The 25,529-nt window shown below is 32.7% G+C and overlaps 2 protein-coding genes across 2 annotated transcripts; both read left to right on the top strand.

Annotated features, from left to right (window-relative positions):
- Positions 1-3,559: 3,559 nt before the first annotated feature.
- On the top strand, positions 3,560-6,692 carry LOC129319914 (short-chain dehydrogenase TIC 32 B, chloroplastic-like). The gene is made up of 8 exons (XM_054965023.1): positions 3,560-3,797; positions 4,288-4,519; positions 4,619-4,698; positions 5,533-5,686; positions 5,787-5,865; positions 5,976-6,063; positions 6,142-6,188; positions 6,309-6,692. The coding sequence occupies exons 1-8, from the start codon at positions 3,668-3,670 to the stop codon at positions 6,492-6,494; spliced, it is 996 nt and encodes a 331-aa protein (XP_054820998.1). The 5' UTR covers positions 3,560-3,667; the 3' UTR covers positions 6,495-6,692.
- Positions 6,693-14,151: 7,459 nt separating this feature from the next.
- On the top strand, positions 14,152-17,836 carry LOC129319909 (short-chain dehydrogenase TIC 32 B, chloroplastic-like). Its single transcript, XM_054965018.1, has 8 exons — positions 14,152-14,327; positions 14,820-15,051; positions 15,156-15,235; positions 16,568-16,721; positions 16,837-16,915; positions 17,033-17,120; positions 17,202-17,248; positions 17,380-17,836. The coding sequence occupies exons 1-8, from the start codon at positions 14,228-14,230 to the stop codon at positions 17,554-17,556; spliced, it is 957 nt and encodes a 318-aa protein (XP_054820993.1). The 5' UTR covers positions 14,152-14,227; the 3' UTR covers positions 17,557-17,836.
- The last annotated feature ends 7,693 nt before the right edge of the window (positions 17,837-25,529 follow it).

The raw sequence follows: 25,529 nt of genomic DNA, 5'->3' as shown, positions 1-25,529 counted from the left end.
ATTATTCTTTAACTATTATTTTATTCACATGTTGCTATATTGGAGGTATATATGCCCCATCATGTCCCGGGCTAGTGTATTTGCATCCACTGTAAATGAACAGCCAACATTTTAATTAATAACAAAAAATCACATTCAATAACTACTTAAAGAAATTACTTAAATAAAATAATAATGTGACTTTCCCTTTTTGAATCTGTAAATAATTTTTTAAAGTAATTCTTAAATATAATTCTTCCTTTGCAACAATTTGACCCTTGGATTATGTGTGTGTCACTCACTGTGCATCCTTTTATGCTAGATTTTTTACGTGTAGAAATAGACAAACAACCTTTTCTTCAAATCTAAAAACACAGGTAGACAATGGTTGTCATTTGTCAACTTCTTAATTTAGATTATCTCAGGTTCAAATGATATCTGTTTGTTGCTATAATAATCGAATCAAAGGATATACTAGATGAGCAAGCATTTAGGTGGGCCCCACCTTCCACTAGCTGCGCGATTGGCTCGTGCGGTTAGGGCCCGGCATCTGAGGCCACACATGTGTTGCCGTATGATTGGTGGTGCACGGCACGGATCAAGATAACACATAAACTACTGCCTCTTTTTCCAGTAATGAAGAGCTTTTGCTTCGTGCGTGGATGACCCAAGCCAAGACAAGGAGGAGCGCATGATTGATAGAAGAAGAAATGATGGAGGGCATGTCGGTAAATCCAGAGTCTAACCAACTTTTAATTGTTGAATATAGCATCCATTCAGGTAGATTTTTTTTGGCTCACTCAGGGGACACGGTTGTGACACCAGGGCCCCCTATTCGTATATCAAGCTAGCTTCCCTTTATTAGTTATGAACGTATTTCTCAGATGCGGATTTTTCATTCTTTCAACAATTCTTTCTTATCATTCTAATATTTAAAATTAGATTTGTGACTTTAATTACAAGAACATTGGTTAGGTGCTAATAATTGCTTAGTAATGGGAGAAGTCAAGATGGCCAGAGCTGCACCAAATCTCTGAACCAGCCGAGAACAATGTAAGCTTTTTTCCCCCCTTGTTTTTTCCGGCCCAATCTAAAGAGAGCTATTTTCCACACTTTTTCTGCATTGGGTGACTTAAGCAGGCGGGCGAACAAAAGGAGTAAAAGAGAACACGTGAAACTTTTATATATATATATATATATATATCAGCAACTAGAACAGTGTAACTTAAAAATAGAAAATAGAAAGCGAAATACCACCGTATAATATAATTAGTGCTATAAATTCTGAAAAACCCCACCTTTAATGGGTGCAAACCTTTTGTGTCCTAGAAGCATGTGTATATATAGAATCGTAGATGTAGTAAAGATTACACATTTCATGTTTTCGTGGCAGGCATGATGTGAAGAATTAAGAATGGAGGGCAGAGATGTGGTAAAGGTGGAGGATGAGTGAGTGCCCGGGAGAGTGGTGGCAGGTTGATGAGACAGTGTCAGCGAGCTGGGTAACAAAGTGGGACCCTCACACATAACATTTTAACACTTCCTTTGACCCTTATATTATATTCCTTCTCATTCCATTTATTTGGTAGTTTTTAAAAGGTTTGTTTAATTTTATTTATATGTCATGATACAGTTTTTTAAATATGTTTAAAATTATTTTTTATAAAAAAATTAATATGATATTATTTTTTAAATTTATTACATAAAAGCATATTTTAAATTTGGCAGGTATTGTAATGTGAAGAGGACAGATGGGTACAAAAGAGAGGGGAATGTGGCAGGCTGTGCACGCACCAAAGGCATCTTTGTCTGCAACGCCCATGTCTGTCCCTTAATCATGTATCTCCATTTTCTCTCTCTCTTTGAATGCAAATTTCAAATTCAGAAAACTTGCATTGCATGCCACCATCATTCGCGTTTCTAGAACCACACGTGTTTGGGGTACATTCATATTCACTCATCACTGCATGCATGGCCACCAGGTATTTTAATCATTTGAATACTTGGATAAACACCTGTTAATAACCATCCACACTGATAAAAGTTAATCCAATTGATAATACTACTCATTTCAAAGATAGATATGTGTGTGTGTGTGGATTTTATAGATAGAACTCATTATCACGTGATCGATACGTTTTGAGCTTTGAAACACACTAAATTTTATTGAGCACCTGAAATTTAAAAAAAAATCTCCTAACATATTTTTGTTTGTTTAATTTTTCCAAAAAAGAAAACATCCGCAAAAAAGTGTGGCCCCTGATCAACAGTCCATCGTTAATTTCTACCACTAAACATTAAATTAGCAAAGATAAAGGACTGGTCTGGGCAAGTGTGATCACATAAGTCAACGAGTGGGTTACACTTTATTAGAATTTTGAGATAATTAACAATGATCATATGATTACATATTTACAAAAAGCATGGTGGTTTTAATTAATTGCATTTTGATTTTGTTGATCCCAAAAAGTAAAGACACATTGGTGAGCCGCCTTTCAACAAGAAATTAGGATCAAATTGTACTCCATACTCTAACAGTCATGAAACCTGAACATTCTGATTTTGATTTTGTTGATCCCAAAAACACCTTGTTGAGAAATAAACCATCTAGCTAATAAGCCAACGTTCAACAAGACATTAGAATGAAATTATCTACACGACAGGTCAATCACATGAAATCCTACGCAGGGAATATATATATATATTTTGTTATTCTTTCCTCAAGTTCTGCATTACGTTAATCGATCTAGCTAGCCGCAGGGTCTCCCCCCGGCTTGTTTTAAATCAAACAAATGTCAACCGATGAATTCTATTATGTATGTGGTTGTACTAATTAATTCACACACACACAAAACACATTCTAGCTAGTGGTTATTTCAATGTTAAACACGTTTGTACGCTGATAGTATCTTTTGCTTATAAGTATGAAAGCAGGAAGTCGCGCAACTGACACAAACCAAAATTCCATATAGCAGATTATATATTCACACAGAGAAAACCAGTTTTAATTTGTTGAAAATGTGAAAGCAAATAAAAAAAGAAAGCCAGTGGTAATCTTCATGTAATGATTCATTTTCACTCTGAATTAACCATTATTAATTTCTTATGCGCTTTTTCCGGAGTACAGAAGCATAATTATATATATGCACTTGGAAAATTTTAACAAGAAAAAATAACCGTGTCTTCAGCCAACCAAAAGATGCAGGCAACTTAATAAAGACAGCCTGTAATAATGAGAAATTAAACGAAGAAAGGAAAAAGTAAAGAAAAGAAGAGAAACAGAGACACGTTGGCAGATATAAAAAGCTCGAAAAATAAGCTAATAACAGTGGTTATGAAGCTAATTTGGTAGGTTTAAATCACCTAGTTTGTGGACCATCCGACATAGGTGGTCTCAACTCTCAACCAATGTCAGAAGAGCTCGACGACAAACAACTTTGTTAATTGGTTCAAACCACATCCGTTTAGTTGGTCCAAGAACTTTTTTTTTTTTTTTGAGCAAAAAGGTTGGTCCAAGAACTAAAAGATAATAACTGAAGTGTTTATGCGTTATGTGTGGGTATGTGAATATATATGTAAGCCATGGATAGTTTTGCAGTCTCACTCCCACAACCCAAATGCTCTCTCTCTCTATCTATCTTTCATATCCTCTGATTAAAGGTTCAAAAAGCAGGCAAAATAAGGAGTCATGAAGGCAACAGTAAGGTACTTGGCAGGAATCGCTGGCCCTAGCGGTTTTGGCTCTAATTCCACCGCTGAACAAGTTACTCAACACTGTTCTCCAATTCTTTCTTCCCATCTCACCGTTCTCATTACTGGTAAATCCCAATCCTGTATATGTTCTCTCTAAGCGCAGGCCTAGCTACCTTCTAATCATAAAAAACTCGTCATCTTTTTTCCCAGTTTTCTTCATTTGGATTAATCTGATGGAAGGTTGCTCGAATTTAATTACATCCGCGAAATTAGCCAATTTTGATGTCATAAATTTCAAGCTTTCTCAGTATGGGTACATGTATGTGGCGATTCTTTTGGTCGCATCAAGATATATGGTTTTGTCTCTTTTGCACAGACGACGTACTTTCTCTCATTGGTTGAGCTTAGATATCGATCACCTCATCTGCGACCGATAAGGCAGAAACTTTTCTCCCTAAAAAAGATCTCAGGGCCCATTTTCTTATGGTTTATCCCCTAGAATTCATTATCGACAAACAGAAGGAATGAATGATAGAATCTCAAGGACATGTATACGGTAGCACGTGATATATACCTTAATTAACTAGTAGTGTTGATCTGAGATAATATTTGAAGGGGCGACTTCTGGAATTGGAGCTGAAACGGCGAGAGTGCTGGCGAAGAGAGGAGTGAGAGTAGTGATTGGTGCGAGGAACATGAAGAAGGCAAGCGAAGTGAGAGAGAATATCCTGAAAGAGAGTCCACATGCTGAGGTTATATTGCTGGAGATTGATCTCAGCTCTTTCGCTTCCGTCCAGAGATTTTGTTCCGAGTTCTTGGCTCTAGATCTTCCGCTTAACATTCTTATGTGAGTCTCTCATCATTTCTTTACATTCATGGGCATGCATCTATATAAATTTATCAGTCTCTGGGAGAGTAATTGATGAATAACATATCAATTTTACAGAAACAACGCAGGGATATACTCTCAGAACTTGGAGTTCTCCGAAGAGAAAATTGAGATGACATTTGCAACAAATTACCTAGGTATACTTATCTTTCTCAGAGATCTTTGTCTCTTTTAAAGCCCACTGGTTACATCTTTGACAATCACTGATTCAGCATGTAAGTCCGCCAGATGTTACCAACTCCGATCCTCTTTTCAATCCTTAACGCACACGCACGCACACGGAAACAAAGTCAAGAGAATCATTGCATTACTTCAAACATAGGGCCCCAGTCACCACGCTTCGTTGTGGGTGGTACTATTCACGGGTCTTTTCATAATTTGCTTCTATGCCCTTTGAATTAATGACTCGCTAGAAAATAAGAATCTCAATGCTCCTCAAATGCCACGGGTGTTATAAGAAAAAAGGTTCAATTCGTACTCACAATTAATCTTGCATTAATTTATAACAATCCTATTGCTGAAGTGATTTCTCGTAAGAGATGTTATCTTTTTCTTTTAGTTTTAAGTGGGGACACCGTAAATTAAGATTAAAGCAATTACATGATTATTAGTCAAAGCAATTAAAGCAAATACAACAATTATGCAACAGCGATTGAAACCTTCAAGCGGGTCGATCGAGTGAGTTGGCGTCGTTTTTATTAGGCAATCCCTCAAAAGAGAGAGAGAAAAAAGTTGGTTTACTTTTTTTCTTTAGGTTTCATATAGGTCCGCGAATATGAGATGGGGGACAGTGATTTAACATTCATTAAGGTCCACAAATTCCCAGCACTGGGCATGAGATAATCGCTCAGTGGCCGGTTTCTAAAGTGAAAATTAGCAGAGAAAAGAACTTAAAAAAAATAAAGTCGATAACTTGACATGATTATGCACCAAAAAAATGAAATAACTTTTTGATAATTTGTTTAATGCAGGTCATTTCTTGTTGACGGAAATGCTACTGGAGAGAATGATAGAAACAGCAGAGAAGACTGGCATTGAAGGAAGAATAGTAAACGTGTCTTCAATGATTCATAGTTGGGTTAAAAGAGATGCCTTTCAATTCAAGGACATGATTAACGGAAGAAAGTACAACTACAAGGACTTATCTGCAAAGTTATACTCTCTTTTTGTTGCATTAGGTTAATTTCGATATCTAACTTTTCTTTTCCAATAACAAACAATGCAGCTATAATGGCACGCGTGCGTACGCCCAGTCAAAACTGTCCAGCATTTTGCATGCCAAGGAAATAGCCAAACAGCTAAAGGTAAACGAAAAATCAAAATCCAGTTTAATTACTCGGGAGCTAGAAGCTCAAGTTTTGATAAACCTTTAAATATGTGATGTTTGAAAATGAAATGTGAACGCTACGTGCAGGCAAGAAATGCAAGAGTAACTATCAATGTGGTCCATCCGGGCATTGTGAAGACTGCAATTATGAGAGCTCACAAGAGTCTGATAACAGGTTTTTAATTTCCTAAAGTGCAATAAAATTTCGGAGATTTGTTATTTCATCAAAAACTGAAAACTTCCACGCATGCAGATTCCTTGTTTTTCATCGCATCCAAGTTGCTCAAATCGACTTCTCAGGTTTGTAAACAAATAAAGTTGTCGCGCACATTTAAAGGAGAATAAAAAAAATCAAAGCCGAACATGCTATAAAACAAGGTATAATTAACAGAAAAGTATGACCCAATGTGTTGAATGCAGGGAGCAGCAACGACATGTTATGTTGCTCTGAGCCCACACACAGAAGGGGTGAGTGGGAAATACTTCTTAGACTGCAATGAAAGTAGCTGTTCTAGTTTAGCCAATGACGAATCTGAAGCTCTAAAGCTATGGAACAACACACGTTCCCTCCTTCACAAACGATTATTACGTCAAGCTGCAGTTTAGTCTGACCTCCCATATTTCACCTAAATATATTTAATTTGTGCATGTATCATATATCACCTCATAATAAGGGGTTTTGAACTGGATCCCAGCAATGATAAATAGATTGTATATTCTACAAACAGTGTCTTGAATAGATTGTATATTCTAGATACAGGGCGGAAGAGAGATTTTGAGGAAAATAAACTTCATATTTTGGCATTGTTGCTGTACTTGTTCATTTTTTCCGCGTCAAAACCAACTGTTATATTTCTTCTTTTCTAGTGCGAACGTCTTTGCAGCGCCTTCAACGAACATATTTTTTCGTGGGCCATGATCGTTTTGACTCAAAATCATTTATAAGCCCGAGCAGCTCAGTACAGCTTCAGCAAGCGGCCTGTTTCGACTGACAGAGCCTATTATCAAAGATCAAGCACGTTCCTGTCCAGAGAGTAGCAAATCTATGGGGCTTTGCCTTTTGTTTCATTAAAGTTCATTAGATTGTTATTTTTTAAAAAAAGTTTGCAAGGACGTCCGTGTGTCGGTATAGGACCGTTTCAACTTATTTTATGAAAAAATTGCTTATTTTTTTTTTAAAATCAATTTTTGAGTTTTCACGAGATTTGTTTAAATTTTTAAAAATAAACAAAAATTCAAAAAAAAGAATATTTTTAATTGTTTTAAGAAGTTACTCTATAGATAAGAAAAAGTGTTTTAAAAAGGTGGGATACGTGAAAGATATCATAAAATTTTAAAATAATAAAATAATAAATTATTTTTATAAAATAAACATCAAGAAATATATCATAAAATTTAAAAATCAATAACTAATAATATTTTTTTGTAACCAGACATAAAATAATATTTATTTTTTTATATAAAACCTTTACAAAATAAATATCTTTAATTTTTATAAAATCTCTAAACTATCTTAAATTTACGTATTTTTTAATTTTAAATAAACGAGCCCACCATAACTAAGATAAGATTAGTCTCACCTTCTTTGTCATATTCAATTATTCATACAACTTTCAACTTCCAGCGCTTGATCGGTTTTATTAAATTCGTTAATTTAGTCATACAATTATATTAAATTTTGTAATTCAATGCATCCTGACCAACTGTGAATTAACAATAATTAAATGAATTTGCTTTGAGCGCACGAAAGAGTTTCTTTCTTTTTTTTTTTTTAAAAAAGTCATTACTTGAAAGTATTCATTTTGATCCTAATTATATGATATATTATCCTATGCGCGTTTGTGAATACAAATGGGTAATTAATTACTTAATTTGAGCTGGTCAAAGTCCAACACCGCCCGTCATGTTCTCAGGACGTAAGAGCCAGGCAGACAGTGATGGATATATACTATAAAAAGTCATGAATATCTTGTATCTTAATGTCAGCTAGATTATGTAGAAATAACAATTCGCTCACTCAATATATTATACTTGTATTTTGGCCCAATGATTTAGATTTAGATCTAGATTATGGTAGGAGAGTGAAGAAAAGATGGAGAGACGACATTTGGAGGAGCAATTTAATCTGTCTAAGTCAAACGAGTGTTTACGCTTAATTTATTAGAATGAGATAAAATTATGTTTAGATATACTATACTTAAATGTGGAGCAATTCGATGAATTCTTCCGGGCAAACCCCCCAAAAAACGATGAATTCTACATTCATGCAGCAGGTGGTTATACTAATTAATTAACATTAATTCTAGGGGTCACTTTCAAAGGGTTAATTTGGAAATTGGAATAGATTTTAAGACTTTCCTATCTCTTCGTCGTGAACCCAAGAATATTAAGGAGTGTTTTGAATATCCATGCACCGAAGATTTGAGATTGATAGAAGGTCATTGAGTAATTAAGCTGATATTCACCCATTTCCCGCGGATTATTATATATTCACACAAAGAGAACTGTTCTAATGCAAAGCAAACGCATCCAACAACAGTTAATGAAGGCCCGTAAACCATCGTATGTGTATATGTGTACGCTCGCTCTCTCTCTCTCTCTCTCTCTCGCTCTACACACACACACACACACAAGAGCAAATATCACAGCCTCAAACAAAAACGCCTTAGGAAAAATCATCATAAGCTAATGACCAGATGGTAACCCGGGTAATTATATGTGCGCTTGAAAACATTAACAAGAATAGAAAGAATGCAGAAACTTTTTGTCACCTAAGTTTGTTTCACTTGGTCCCTTAAATTTAATTTTTATAATTTATTCCTTTAAGATTGTCTCACTTATAACAGCAATGAAAATTGATGAAAAAAATGTAATTAGTTATGTACGCAGGAATAAAACATATTGGTATTAAAAAATAAATTAAAAGAACAAAATACAGTATAAGAGATTATATATTGATAAAAATTGAACTAATTTGAGGATTAATTTATTGTCATTTAACTACATATACATATAAACACCAAAAAAATTGATTTTCAAAAACTTTTAGTGGCGACAAAAAATAGCATGTTACGGCGAGAGCTCTTATCACTGATTCTATTTGTGATAACAATAAAAGTCGTTGTTGAAAGTTGAAAATCAGCAATGACAAATGTCACCACAGAAGGATAGTCGTCATTGAAAGTTACAAATTTGTCGCTGTAGAAACCACACATCAGTATTGACTATTTAGTTACTATTGAATGTGAAGTATTAGCAGTATCTTTTCTATTGCTGCTAAAAAATAATATTAGTTTTACCAACCTCCACGTGGAGCCGCATCACCCCTCCACGTGGCGCCTCCATCTCACACTACGTGTCATCATGTCACAAATTTATTTAGTTATATTTTTATTTCATAAGTTGCTTCTTTCAAAGTTTGAACTCATAACCTTTTACTTTTATGTTTCACCATTTTGCCACTGAGCTATAATAAACTTGCAATTTATTACTACATAATTAAAATATATATATATATATATATATATTATATTAAACTATGCAAACACACACAAACATATTAAATATTATAAAATCTCATTATTATTATTAAATAATTTTATTTAATTCTTTTAATTTGTTCAAATTGCAAATTGTATTACTTATTTTGTTTAAAGTAAACAATAGATATAGTTGATACAATATCATTTGTATTATTTATTTTAATTTTTTTACTTCTTGATGTTATTATATTATTTATTTTAATGTTCATATTTATGATTATAATATAAAAAATATCTAAGGATAAATAGTAAAAATATAGATGATTATACATTAGTTCATATGTAATTGGGTTGTTTTCACATATAAACTTTACTTTTTTAATTAGTTTTCATTTTTAAATTATAATTTTATAAGAAAATTATACACTATATTATCTAATTTTTTTATATTTATGTCGCAAGACAGCATCAAATAAAAAAAATCATATAACATCATATACATAGATATATTTCATATATTGTAAAAGTTAAAAGTAAAATTTTAGAATATCTCATTTTTTTCTTTTTATCTTTCTCTTTCATATCATTAGCCATCAAATTGGGAACATCTAAACCGATATCGATCTTTAAAGTTACTAGTATTAAATGTAAAATTTAAATTTAAAAATTACATTAGATGAAATATCATTCTATGAATGAATAAATTTAGCCATTACATCTCTAATTATTATAAATAAATAGTGTTATTATTTAAAATATCAATTTAATTATAAAACATTTGAAAATATAGACTCATTACCACATTATATGCATTCCAAATTAAAAAAAATTAAATATTAGATTTTTGAATGAATTTATAACTTCACATGAGGATATGCATTAGTCAATTCAAAATGGCCTAAATAGTTGTATTAAATCAAACCAAACATTACTTGATAATAACAATTGACGTAAAATAATATAATTTGGCTTAATTCTTTACTCTGACTCATTAACATTAAATAATACCTTAACATTATCTTAAAAAAATTTGATTGTTTTAAAGTTATAATTTAACCATAAAATATATTAAATAAAAACTCATTATGTTATCGTATATATTCATTGTAAAATTACAACAATACAATAAAATTAATATCTTAAAAAGTTAAATATTAGATTAAACAAGAATAAAAAATAATGTTGAAAATATAAAACCAATAGTGTCGCCGCTAAAAGTGAAACTTTCAACGGTAACTTTTTGAATCACTGCTGAAACTTATAACATATTTATTATAACATTAGTTTTTAAGAAATTATAATATATTTTAAAATATGTTGACAATTCACAGTAACTCTAATTGTCAGCTTTCATAAGTTGCCGTTAAAACTTATAACATATTTATTATAATATTAGTTTTTAAAAAATTATAATACATTTTAAAATACTTCTATATCATTGCTAAAACTTAGACCTTCGGCGATGACATTTACTTGTCATTGTTGAAAGTCTAACAATCAGCGATGACTATATATTGTCACCCTAAAAAGTCACCCTTTCAACGGCGACTTTGAATATTGTTGCATAAAGTTAAACTTTCAGCAGTCACTTTTGTTGCCACAAATTGTTCATTTTCAACAATGACTTTTTAGAGTTGTTGCTAAAAATTGCCACTGAAAGTTTTGTTTTTTGTAGCAAAAGTCATCAAAATACTTTATATAACATCTTAAATTTTAACCTTGGGATTAAATTGAGGATTTGTATTTAATCAAGGTGAATTGGGGATAATTAGTTATTTAGGCACGTGATATAACTTAATTTAGGCTAAGGTTGATGATTGAGGTTGTTTGGTTGGATTTGGGCCTAAACATATGGGCGAGAGATGGAGGTCCATCTCGGTACCATACATTATGACACACACACATCAAATTTTAAAATCCATATTCAGACGTGACAAATAGAAACAAAAGGGAGAAAGTTGAGAAGGTTGGTGTACAATGGAGGTGCTTTGTTGGGGTTTGACAAAGGATAGTGATTATGCACAAATTTGGCTCCCTGATAGCTCAAGGTAACATATCTAACATTTTTCCTACCCTCTAATCTTCATTTTAAGTAGTTCTTATGATGAAAATGGCTAGGGTTTGCACTTGTGGGAGATCCCAGCCATGGGTTTGGATTTTTTGGAGTGTTTGAGGATAACTAAGTATATATTTGATGATTTTGGTGATAGTCAATGTGATGGTTGGGTGATATTTGAAACCTTAGAGTTATTTTATGAGGCTGAGCTAATAATAGTGTTGATTAATGATTTAAAGGTTAAATAAGTTATGTTTAATTCTAATGATGATGAGAATGATTAAATTTGATGGGTTGTTGTATGAAAATATGTTCGGGATAATGAGGTTAATTATTTTAACCATAAGGTTAAGGTGTGATTATTGTTTAATTACAAGTGAGAACACTTGTGAGAGGAAGGTTGCTTACAAAAAGCAAATATAACTTCTACTTTTATATTATGATGTGTGTTATAAGGTGATTGGTTAGATGTGTTCAATTGAAAGAAATTGATGTTTGAAATATTATGTTCGGAAAAATGTATTGTTAGTTGGGTGAAAAATTTTATATGAATATGTTTAATATGAAACTATTATATTTGAAAGTATGTTTAATTGTTTAGAAATTTTTTATGCATGACTTGTTTAGAAACCTTTTATGTATAACTTGTTTGGGTTTGGGATGAAAAGTGTGGGGTTTATTTTGTGCAAATTACCACATAGTATGCTCTTAATTGGATGCAACAAGTGGCATGTAGAGTTTGGACTGCTTTACTTTTGATCAAGTGAATAGTACTAAGTGTGGACTACAGTCAAGAAAAAAAGAAGGAGATAGGGTTGGTAGACATGCATTATTGTTTGGAATTTGCAACTTTTAATTATAAATTTGTTTCTTAATTATCATGGTAGTTTTTTTTTGTTTATGGAAGGACTTTGAAATATTATTTTTTACCCTAGTAGAGTTTATGAAAATAAGTTTTTATTATTATTTTTGAATAAAAAATAAGTTTTTGCTTTATATATATTATCATGGAAATTTTTTTTTATCATGTGTTTAATAAGTTGAAGTTTTTATTAATAAATCATTTATCGAGGAAAAATCAGTTTTCAGTTTTAGAGTATTATAGTTTACATATCAGATTAACTAATTTCAGAGTCAATTTACATTTTAAAATTTAAAAGAGACTAGCATGATATATAATTGAAGAAAATATATGAGATTAAATTGATAAAAATTAAATTTAAAGAACCAAATTAATAAAATTTAAATTTAAAAAATCAAATTGATGTTTGAAACAAATTTAATCAAAAATTAAAAGTTTTATTATCTCATAATAAATGCCGTTTAAGAATGACATTCTATAATTACGAGATCATGAAACGGGGAAAGAAGGCAAAAAAGGAACACATGTTGGCAGATAAATAAAAATCCAGAAAATTCTGGAAAAAAATAAAATTCAGAAAATGTGCAAAAAGTAAACATAAGCTCTTTGGCCAAGTTAGAATTAACAATCCACTCAGGTTGGTCCAAGGACTAAATAATCATAGCTACCATGTTTACCCATCATGTGTGTATTTAAATACTCCTTTCATCTTAAATTATAAAATATTTTTTAAAAATTTTTTTATCCCAGAATATAAAATATTTTGTATAAATTAAAGTTTCATTAAATATATCAATTTTAATATCATAATTTCTCCCTCTATAATTAATTTCTGTCATTTCTCTTTTCAATATATTAAATGATGAGTACTTTTAAAAGTTTATATTTTTATTTTAGAAAGATAAGGTTGTTGAGTATATTTAATGAGGTTTATTAGTATGTGAGATTTTATTTAAAAGTGTCATATAATTTAGAATGGGGAGAGAATAAAATATTTTTTGAAGGATTAAATATTAAAAAATGTAAAATTAGTATTCAAGATATAATTAATGTATTTTTTTAAAGCAACTCTAATAAATAAATTATTTATATTTATTTTAAAATAAAAAACTATATTAAATAAGGATAATGATGAATAGATAGATTATTTTGAAAATAATTAACCATTTTATTGGAGAATAATATTCAAATAAAAATACATTATTACTTGAAAAAATAACAATAAAATCTCTCCAAATTATAGAAATAATAATTTAATCTCTTAAAATATTATAATTTTAATAAATTTTTTAGGGATCTTTTTATCAATAACTTTTTTAGTGAAAAGATTATTTTACACTTACTAAAAATAACGATCACAACTTTTATTTAAGAAACCGCAACTTATATTATGTAAATTAAAAATTTGAATAATAAATCATAATTTGTTAAGTGTAATTTCTGTTATTTAAAAAGCTTCAGTTATAATTTTTACTTGAAGAATAACAACTTTTGTTGCATGAATCATAAGAGTTAAATAAGAAATCATAATTTATTAAGTATAATTTATATTATTAAATAACAAGTTCTTAAAATAAAAAACTTTGTTATGATTTATGTTTAAAAAAGCATGATTTTTTAAAAAAAATTACAAGAATTAAATAAGAAATAATAAATTATCAATAATAGTAAAATGATATTTTTAATTTAAAATTTATTAAAAAAAGATTTCTAAAAACTTTAATAGAATTGTAATATTTTGAGAGATTAGATTGTCATTTATATAATTCAAACAATTTTATTATCATTTTTTTAATTATTTTGAAAGGAGAACCATGCGTTATGTATATAACCATGGTTATTCTTGCAGTCTCACAACCCAAATGCGCTCTCTCTCTCTCTATCTTTCATATCCTTTGATTAAAGGTTTCAAGCAGGCAAGGTAAAGGACTAAGGAGCTATGAAGGCGAAAAGCGGTTTTGGCTCTAATTCCACCGCCGAGCAAGTTACTCAACACTTTTCTTCCATGCCTCCCTCCCATCTCACTGCTCTCATTACTGGTATATCTTCTCTCCCAGCGCTGTCCATGCATGCCTTCTAATCATCAGAAAATTGTGTCATCCTTCTTTTCGTTTTGTTTGTGGATTTTGATGGATCGCTTCTCGAGTTTGCATCGCTAAACCAGTCAATTTTCATGTTGAAATTTCAAGCTTTCTCATCGGTATGAATGAATGCATGATGAGCATATACGTGTCGATTCTTTCGGCCGTAGCAAGCCATGGTCTTCTTTCTTTTATCTGTACATACGTACTTTCTCTCATTGATTGAGCATAGATATCGATCACCTCATCTGCGACCATCGACGCAGAAACTTTTCTCCCAAAAAAAAATAAAAATCTCAGGGCCCATTTCCTTATAGTTCATCCCCTCAGATTCATCATCGACAAAGAGAAGGAATGATAGAATCTCAAGAATATGTATGCATCTTAACTATATGGTGGCACGTAACAAAGACCTTAACTAATAGTGTTGATCTGAAATAATATTTGAAGGGGCGACCTCTGGAATTGGAGCTGAAACGGTGAGAGTGCTGGCGAAGAGAGGAGTGAGAGTAGTGATTGGTGCGAGGAACATGAAGAAGGCAAGCGAAGTGAGAGAGAATATCCTGAAAGAGAGTCCACATGCTGAGGTTATATTGCTGGAGGTTGAGCTCAGCTCCTTTGCTTCCGTCCAGAGATTTTGTTCCGAGTTCTTGGCTTTAGATCTTCCGCTTAACATTCTCATGTGAGTTTCTCGATCATCATTTCACTACATTAATTCGTGGACGACACGCACTTATATCATTCCTGATCTGTTATATAGAGTTCTTGAACGCACCAATTTTGCAGAAATAATGCAGGGATTTACTCTCCCAAGTTGGAGTTCTCTAAAGATAAAATTGAGATGACCTTTGCAACAAATTACTTAGGTACGTACATTTACTTCTCTGTCTCAGAGATCTTGTCTCCTTTTCATGCCTGTATTGACTTGAAATTTAAAGCCCAATACTTCGTGAGTGTTTGGTTTTCTGGGGAAGGAGTGAGAGGGAAGTTTTCTTTGGGGATGTTAATGGATGATTTATTTCTTGTTAAACCAAGCATTCTAATTTCTAATTGATGGGCTTGTTGTTGTAAAAATCATCCGGGAAAATAAAATTAGGAACAGGAAAATAGAAGCAGTGCCCTGTGTGCCTCTTATCCAAACTTCCCACACCAGAAAAGTGGGAAAGTACTTCCCAAAAATTGGAAATTGTCAACGCATACAAGGCCTACATCTTTGAGAAATCACTGATTTGATCAGCATGTGCAAGTCCAGATTTTACAAACCTCATTTCAATTTTTCACTTCGCAATAATAGATGTGCTTTTTAAGACATGATATTCACTCGCCCGTCTCTGTTAGTTAATTATATGAGCTTCACTGGGCATTCACGGAGACTGATAAAAAAGTATCTTGTTTGTTATTTTTTTGGGCCATGAAGATCGCTACAATTTGTCCCTACTTCCCATTTCACCTTGTTATTTTTTACTCATTCAATAGGGGAATATCTGAAAACTTATGGGTATAATTTTTCTTATAATTCTAAACAGACTTTTATGAAAAGGGACAGTATATATTTAATTTCTAAATCAGGTTCTTATAAATAGGGATGGAGGGAGTCTCTCTCTTTTTAATTTTAATTAGTTTAAGTGGGGGACAGCTAGCGCTACCGTAGATTAAGATTAAAGCAAATACATAATTAGTCAAAGTCATTAAATTAAATCAAATATAAGAATGATGCAATAGTGATTGAAGCCCCTCAAGTTGATCAAGTGAGTTGGTGTTGTCTTTATTAGGCAATCCCTCTAAACAAAGAAAAAGTTGGGGTTTACTTTTTTGGAAGAATAATTGTTAGATTTCAAAACATTAAATTAATTCTGACAAAAAAAATTAACAATAGTTAAATCTCAATAATTTTTTTGCAAAATTAAGTTAGAAATATTAATTCAGATAATTACACATTTAAGATTTTTAATCACAAATAAGTATTTAATTATTAAATATAATTTTTAAATTATAACAAGTATTTATGTTTGTAATTATTCAAATTGATATTTACAACTCATTGTTTAGAAATTTTTTTTAAGGATTTAAACTTTATTAAAGTTCACGTACATGCAATAATCTCTCATTGGCCGTTTTCTAAAGTGAATAACTGAATATTAGCAGGGAAAAAGAACTCATATAAATGAAGTGGATAACTGATAATTTGTTGACTGCAGGACCATTTGTGTTAACGGAAATGCTATTGGAGAGAATGATAGAAACAGCAGAGAAGAGTGGCATTGAAGGAAGAATAGTAAACGTGTCTTCAACAGTCCATAAATGGGTTAAAAGAGAAGCTTTTCAATTCGAGGACATGATTAACGGAACAAAGTACAACCTCAACGACTCATGTGCAAAATATGCTCCAGTTTGATATTGCATTAGCATAATAATAATGTTGATATACTTAACTTTTAATTTGTTTTATTCTGAATAACAAATGCAGCTTTAGCAGCGGGCGTGCATACGGGCTGTCAAAACTATGCAATATTTTGCATGCCAAGGAAATGGCCAAACAGCTAAAGGTGAGAGAAAGATCAGAATCAAGTTGCCTGATTCATGTTAATTAATTATTCGCTGGCTTCATGCCAAACTTTGATTCATGTTTTGAAAATGAAATGTTAACAACTACGTACATACAGGAAAGAAATGCAAGAGTAACTATAAATGCAGTCCATCCGGGCATGGCGATGACGGGAATTATGGGAGCTCACAAGGGTCTATTGGCAGGTTTCAGTTTTCTCAACGATCAACTTCAATTAATTTATTTTGATTTTTTTTTAAATTTATTAACTCGTCAATCTTCCTCAGGTGTCTTGCTTTTCGTCGTGTCCAAGTTTCTGAAATCGATACCTCAGGTTTGTAGGCAAATAAAAAGTTTGTAATCCACAGAATCAGAGACAAACATGCTATGAAAATAATAATAAAAAAAGATTATAGAGAAAATATATTAATGAGAGATGTAAAGAAAATGAGTATAATGTTGCAGGCTGCAGCAACGACGTGTTATGTTGCGGTGAGCCCACAGACAGAGGGGATGAGTGGGAAATACTTCTCAGATTGCAACGAGAGTGGCTGTTCGAGTTTAGCCAATGACGAATCTGAAGCTCTAAAGCTATGGAACAACACACGGTCCCTCCTTCACAAACTTCGAGCTGCAATTTGACCCCTCCTTTAATTTCCTGCACCTCTGCCCCATGTTATTCTCCGTTTGCTTTTGGCTTATAAAAACCAGAACCCACCGATGCATATCTTCATTTGAATCGTATTATTTCTGGTCAAAAGAAAATTATAAAGTTATGGATTGATATTATAGAAGGAGAGAGATCGATTGAGAGGAAAATAAACTCTATATACACTCTCACTCCTCTCTCTCTCTCTCTCTATATATATATATATGTTTATATATCCAATTATATATGTATAATAAATGTTGTATTTGTTCCCTTGATCTTCTTATTCGTAGGGAGAGAATGCCCAAAATTAGAGAAAGGATAAATGGAGAAAAATAACATTTACATCTTAACTCAAACTGCCGAATTTAGAAATATTCATACTATATTATATATTATTAAATCAAACTTTAATTTATTTAATATAAAATTTCTTATATTGACTCAAGTCCAGTCACACAATTACATGTAAACAATCTAATTGGTATCGTATATTTATATTCTCCGCGACAACAAACTAGTAAATTTCTAATGCAAAAGAAATCGTCTCAGTAACAAGAGAAGATATATACTATATAGGAATATGAATCGGTGCGAGGATTTACCTGATTGTGAAAAGTTAACTGGTAGCTAGCAAAACAACGGCCGAAGCCCGAAAGCCAATTCTTTTTTCATGAAAGGTTTTGCTCAGGCAGGGTGAGAAGGTTATTTAGCTTTCTTTATTGTCGTTCTAACTCATTGGGCTAGGCCCAATTATGGTGATTGGGCTATGATTATAAGCCCAAACAGGTCGCTAGATGCGCTTAGCAGGTGGCCTATTCATATCGGAGCTTCTCAAATGGTCAATAACTCAAGTGCACTCCCTTCAAAACAGAAATTATAAAAAATATTATATCTAAAAAAAAGAAATTATGAAACGCAAGGGGGCCAACCCTTATGTTTTCATTTTTTTTTTTTAGAGAGAGAGAGGAAGAGAGTATCAAGTTAAGACTACTCGGCGATTGTTTGAGGTTAGGAACTCATGTTAAGTTCGCATTGGGGGCAGCTTCTTAAATGATCACACTGGTTAAGTAATTTACCATTTCTTCGTGTAACTAGCATTTCGTAATTTCGAGGTAATTATATATCAGTTACTGCATTTAATTACACTTCAACCCTTCCAAAAAAAAAATGACATACCACCGTCAATATAAGGGGTAAATAATATTATATGGAACTTTGATATTGAAATTGCAAATCAATCATTGACATGTTCTTGTTTCCCGCAGACCATATTTTGATAATATTCATTAATTGATTAATTAATCAAAACATGTAGCCTAACCTACTACAATTTTGAAATATGAGGGTTCCCTGTAATTAATATACGCGCCATGTTCACCGCAAATGGCGATCGCATGTGATGATTCACGAATCTTAATTCCTCTCTTGTTGCTTCTATACATGGATTATTATATCTGTAGATTGTAAATATCTCATGTCATATAATTATTAAGCGTGAAAATAAGTCAGATCAAATCAAAATTTAAATAAACATACTTGAGCTTGCATGGCAGGCTATGGGCATGAGCCTAGCTTGAAATTTATACAAGATCAACCTTTTTTTTTTTTAATGATTTGAGTCCCAGCCTACTTAAAATCAAGCTTAAATTATAGGTCTATTTAATAAAGTAAGCCTTTAGCCTATTGATTTTGATCAGGTTTAAAGTTCTTAAGCCTATTGATTTTGAAAATTTGTTGGCATTTTGAAATCTGTCGAAAGCTTAAGTTGAATAAAATGTCTCTCTTGACATTTAATCTTCATTGTGGCATCTTAATTACATCGATGGCCCTATACATATATATAATATATTAATTAGAAGGTGGGTTTTAATTAACGTGTCTACAGACATATGTATGGAGTAATTAAAATCTACACACATGTATATAATGAAAAACGATATAATAACATGATGAATCTTCCCATTGAGTGATGTCCCGATAGATTTATATGTAAATTACGTTTTCAGTGGAGAGATATAATCGTCAATATCAATAAAAAGAACTGTGGTTGTTTGTTTAGGGCTGCACTGGGGAGCACTACTGTCTCCCCAAAATGACCAACACCAATATAATACAATTAAAACCTCTCTCTCGCCTCTACTGTCCTTCTCTAACAGTTGTTTCCAGAAAACTACTGATTATAATTCTATCCACTGCTACGTGGCTAAGAAACAGCCAGCGTTCACTCGATGGTGTTAGTGGTCTTCAAAGTAGAGAAATCCAATTAAAAAAAAAACAGTTTAATTCTACTATATATTCCATATCCTTTGAACCCCTTTTGTTATTTCTTAATGATCAACTTTAGACTTTGCAGCCGAAAGAAGAAAAGCTTGCGAGATACTCCGTATAGAAAGAAGGGAAGAACACAATTCAATAACGAAGGCAATGCATAGAAAGAAACAACAACCAAAAAAAAAAATTGAGAGAGAGAGAGACTTGGGACATGGTTAAAGACTTAAAGTTGAGCCATAAATGTTGGTCCTGGCCATTGACATGCATATGAGTAGTGACTTGTACCTCGAATAGTAGCATGAGAGTTTGGTGATGGATATAATCTGTAAATTTTTAAGTAAATGTTCTATAATTAAGTTGCGAAGTCTATCATGATCTTCCTAAACCCATGAATTCAACTCATCTAATTTTTTTCAATAAAAATAAATAAATTTAAACAAACTTGTCATGGTTTTAAGAAAGCTTGATTTTTTGTATTTACCTTAAGAAAGCTTGATCAATGCAACAATTTTTTATAACAAAATATATAAAATTAAAATGAAGTCTTTGCCTTTGATTTTATCTTTTCTGTACTCTAAAAAAGCCACGTCAAGGAAATTGAAGTGATCCAAAAAGATCATGTAAGGATAAATCAGGGTTAAGTGTCAAACGCCTTGACGTCCGTTCGTGTGGGCTCCACTTTTAGAATTTTTTTAATATTTTTTATTATAAATATTACTTGTGGGACCTGCATTAGTTTTTATATTTTTATCCTCTCTCTCCTCTCTTCCTCTCTCTGCAACTCGCGTCTACTTCTTCATCATCCATGCTCTTCTATTCCGCCATATGGTGAATGTCCTCATTAACACACTCAACTAAAGTGAAGGAAGGGCCTATGGTGGGGTTGACAGCAGGGGAGATCCTGTCAAATAATTAAGGAGCTAGTGGGAGCAATGGAAGTTGTAAGCTCAGCAGAGGGCGATGACGTCAGTATCGTCAAAGTTTTGGTCATTAAAAGCGTTGTAGAGGTCGCTGGTAGAGCTGAAACAGTCATCCTCTCCACCATTATCCTTTTGAATTCTGATGCCATACTTCACAGTGACGAAGATGGAGATGATGACTTGTAAATGCGGCAAGTCGTTTTGCTCATAGAATCTACTACCTCTCTCGTCAAGCACCAAATGTTAAAAAATTAATTGTGAACCCACTAACAGGAAAAAATGAATGGATAACGGTAGAGTAACTGAACAAAAAGCATTTGAAGACTAAAGATATAAATAACTTATAATTAAATTTAAAATAATTTATAATTTTTTATATATTTGGGAATAAAAATGATTCTTAATAATTTTAAATTAAAGAAGGATCAAATGAATTTTATAAAAGTGATCAAAGTTGATTTAAGCGGATTTTTATATGGAATAATAATGCTCATTATATTGGAATGATAAAACAACAATAAATAGTCGATGTAAAGCACGCACTTTGCTGAGTTGGATGCATGCATGCATGCTATTGCTATCGTTCAATAAAGAGTGAACCGTACTACTGCTGAGTTCTCTGTGTATACATATATATGTATGGTTCACAGCATGACACTATGTACCACTGTTTAAGCTCTTAATTATTAATCACCTCAATTATTGCTTAAAAGCATTAATCAATTCAAACACTTTGCCTCGTCCCTTAAGTCCAACGCTCATCTACCATAGTTTGATGCGTAGAAGGTGAGTTTCGTCAGATGTACCAATTAATAATGAAAATTGATATATATATATATATATATATATAAATCACTGCCATGTTCTAGTACATGTACTTCCTCGGATCCTTAATACAATTCAAGGTCAATTAACTTTGTATTTATTAAGAATTGTTAGTAATTATATCATTAAAATTTAAAAAATATATGTAACTTTTCAAATTTACAATTAATAACAATAATAAATTTCTGTTCATAAATTCAAACTATAACAACTAAACAAGGGTAAAATTAAAAAATAAAATCAATTACTCTAATCTTGCCTTTTATTAATGATTAAAAACTTTCAAAATTTTACCTTATATTAGTTACCAGCAATAAATTAATAAAAATACAAAGAAGGCAAGTGTGTCTTTGTGAGATTAATATATGTGGATCATTTTGGGAAATTGAAGTGTTATGTTTATTTTTTTAAAAATGAACATTAATTGTCTGTGAGAAATAGATGAATATTTTTTACTGTATCGGGATGCAATAAATATATGAAAATTATGTGATCAGGAAACTACTATAATGAATGTAAATTAAATCCTTTTGTTTTTTTAATTTTTGGGGAGAGCGTGGGTAATTAATTAAAGAAAAGACGAACAAGAGATGGGAGGAGCGGGTGCGGAGTTGAGGTCATGAAGACGACACAGAACCTCACCGAGAGAACACAAACATGCATTATTTGGAAGTAATGATATAGGGCTTGAAAAGCACTAATCAAAACCGGCATACAGAACAAGGCTTTCCTACGTCTCACCTAAATTAGTTGGTTTTAATCAAAGGGAAATAAATAATTAAAAAAAAAGTGGTTGCGATGCATTTTGTCTCCAATCGGATATTGCAATCAAAACAGTTGCACTAGCAGATAAATAACACCTCAAGTTGATGTGTCTGGTATGGTTCGAATACAATCAAAATCTAAGAAAAAAAAAAAACCCGTAAACTTATTGAATTTGGAATATGTGGTCTGTTTTTGACAGGAGGTCCTTCAACTGTGGATGATAATCCGTGCGCGCGGCCAATTGTTCCCCCGGGCACTGCTCATGTATTGTAATTTAGTAGTAATGAGCAATGACTTTTGGCACAAAAAAGATCGGTCACTGACGGCGCTCTAATGAATTAAATTCATTCATGAGAATTAGAGTGGGAATAAAAAAGTGAGTATAATCCATAATCATGTAGAATTGAATCTGCATCTGGCGGCGAGGTGCGACCCCAGTCACTTGGGCAAATAAGACGTTGTCGTTTTGCAGGGGATGGACATGGAGGAGGGTGGAGTGACTGGAGTCATTGGATTCAGCGATGCCTCCCCAACTAAAAGTAAACCGTGAATATGTTGATTGGGGGTCGTTATAGATAAATAATGTTTTTTTTATTCCACCTCTTCTCTATACTAGTACAATGTAAGTCATTTTTTATAAATATTTTTTAATCCAAAATATAAAGGACTGGATAAATTTTAAATTTTTTAATCATTTATTTCTTTTTTATGTTTCTTATTTTTAAATACTGCATATTTAAAAACTATGCCCGTGTCAACGTTTCAGCTAATATGTTTTTATAGAGAGTGAATAAATTATTAATGACATGTATTATACTTGGAAGAGTCTTTTAACTCTCACTTTCTTTCAAGAAAAGAGATCCCGTACATCTCTCAGCACAGAACACACCCACAGAAATGAAAAATAAAAATATTTGAAATGACTTGTATTAAAGTGTAAAGATCATGCGAGTAGAAGTACAAACACTTAAAAAGAGAAGTCCAGGAGAGAACAGAAGAGAGGGGAAACGGCGGAAGATGATGAAAACGAGAGAAGGTTTAGAGTGGCGGAATGAGGTCCCGTCTGACGTGGGCCACAACGCCCAACGGGACCATCCTCCCTCATTTTCCCCCCAATAATTACTTATTCTTATTCCCATTGCATCCGTTAACCTCTTCCCCTCATGTTCCCTACGCCTCTATGCCTATTCACCCCTATCCTAAATAACACTACTCGTCTCACTTTTCTTTTCTTTTTTTAATCTTTTTTTGTCTGGGAGCTACTTTTATTCCATGATTTTCATTCTATTAGTTTTCTTGCATTTGATGATTGCATTACTTCTAGTATCTCCCGATATACACTAGATAGTAGATAATATATGTAAATATTCTAATATATACGCAATATACAGCGATCGAAGTCAATAATATATATGAATGTACAATTAGAAAATGAATGGAATATAATTTCAAATTAAACTATACTAATATAAATACTTATTAACTACAGTAAAATAAACAATAAACATGGGATAGTGTGAGAAGCACTCTCATATGTCGAGCCTACGTGGCAGTAAGTTGAAAGGAAAAAAGTATTGGGAGGCGCGCGCGCGGGGGGCTTGTAGTGTGAATGCTTCGCACATAGTTAGAATGCAATGGATAAATGAATATGTCGTTAATATTGTTGAGAAGAGTATGAAAGAGAGGGGGAGCGCAAAGGACGCAATCAGGGACGTCACGAAAAGGAAGGAGTATGGAAGTAACACCGGAACAGTGCAGAATTGATTGGGAAGAAACTAGAAAGGAAAGGAGAGGGGGTCGGCGGTTGTGGATGCCAAGGAAAGCTCTCACTTCATCAGACAACGACGTCGTCGGACGTCGGGGACATGGCCGCCTCCCCTTTCCAATCCTTTCTCGTGTGAGCCCCAGCCCCCCGTCCTGCCTGGATTCCCCCATCGCTACGCTTTCTTCTCATTTTCATTATTTTATTATATACTAATCCCCATCACGCTCTGTCCATTTGAAATCCATATCTCTGTCTTCCTATATTCCACTCTCCACCCCCAGTTTCTCCTCCCGCTCCGTCACGTGACTCTCTCCCCACATACTAGTCACTACTTCTTCTAACCTAATTAAATAAATATTTCCTGCTAACTATACCTTCTTCATATTTTAACATCCAATAAATTCATCTCGATTATTATAACTGACTTCTCTCTGTTTTCTTTTCCCTATCCCTGTCTCCCTTAATATAATTCTTTCACAATTAATAATCCATCACTGACTCATGAGTCATGACTCGTGAGTAAGTGCTAAATTGTGAGCCATTAATTATCGGTTTATACATGGGATCTTTCTTCCGGACAATTGGAAACGACATGGTTTAAGGATTTAATTAAATCCCTGATAAGGGATTGGCAGGAGGAGCAGACATGGTCATTGTTCCCATCACGAAAGGACAAGTATTGTAAATATGGACTGATGGAGCGGCTTGATATTTACGGTCACTCCCCCTATTTTACTTATCGTCCTTTCACAAGGTTTTGTTCCTCCGCAATTCCTTTAATTAGAATTATCAGTGCTTGGTGCTTTAATGTGTTTTCTTTCCAGCCTTTTGAAAAAACCGATCCTATGAAAGGTTAAATCTAATTTCGTACTTTGACAACTGTACAAACCACGCAGAATTACCTTTTCTTCCCCACCAAAACCACAGAAAGCGCAAAAGCTTATCTGCTCGTGCCTCTTTGGTTCGCTGGTCAGACGCTGCCAAAGCGCCAGCGCCAAATTTAAAGAGATACTATAAAATTAAAATCAATAAGGTAGGCTGGTTATGTATGTTCCTTTAAAGCGACATAAAACCACTAGTTTAATTATTCGGCCATCTAATGAAGCAATCCTTTTTTTTTTTTTCCTGAGTGAGAAATGGGGGTTCTTTTTAATTAGTTGAATGCTCGTACCGTGAAAATTATAAATTTGTCTTTATTTCATATGGAAATGGTAACTTTTGGCCGCAAGAGTCGAAGAGGTTAAAATGATGCATCATTAACTAATCCAAATAAGCTTCGTCGCAAATCCATTCAATACAAAAGCAAGTCAGAATCAAAACTAGTTGGCCTTGGCTGAATCTGTCGCGGACAAAATCCACTCTTTGCCCATGTTTGTATCCAACTCTTCTCAATATGTAGCGGAAAAATCCAATCGAA

This window comes from Prosopis cineraria, unplaced genomic scaffold (assembly GCF_029017545.1).
Source record: "Prosopis cineraria cultivar Desert tree isolate PC_DT_omini unplaced genomic scaffold, ASM2901754v1 PC9, whole genome shotgun sequence".
NCBI lineage: Eukaryota > Viridiplantae > Streptophyta > Magnoliopsida > Fabales > Fabaceae > Prosopis > Prosopis cineraria.
The sequence above is the reverse complement of the archived record's forward strand: the minus strand, read 5'-3'. Positions and strand labels throughout refer to the sequence as shown.

Excerpts from the sequence above, each read along its gene's own strand:
- LOC129319909 (XM_054965018.1), top strand. The coding sequence starts at position 14,228 with ATGAAGGCGAAAAGCGGTTTTGGCTCTAATTCCACCGCCGAGCAAGTT. Across the intron at positions 15,052-15,155 it reads CTTCCGCTTAACATTCTCAT|AAATAATGCAGGGATTTACT; the intron begins GTGAGTTTCTCG and ends CCAATTTTGCAG. Across the intron at positions 16,722-16,836 it reads GACATGATTAACGGAACAAA|CTTTAGCAGCGGGCGTGCAT; the intron begins GTACAACCTCAA and ends TAACAAATGCAG.
- LOC129319914 (XM_054965023.1), top strand. The coding sequence starts at position 3,668 with ATGAAGGCAACAGTAAGGTACTTGGCAGGAATCGCTGGCCCTAGCGGT. Across the intron at positions 3,798-4,287 it reads TCTCACCGTTCTCATTACTG|GGGCGACTTCTGGAATTGGA; the intron begins GTAAATCCCAAT and ends TAATATTTGAAG. Across the intron at positions 5,687-5,786 it reads GACATGATTAACGGAAGAAA|CTATAATGGCACGCGTGCGT; the intron begins GTACAACTACAA and ends CAAACAATGCAG.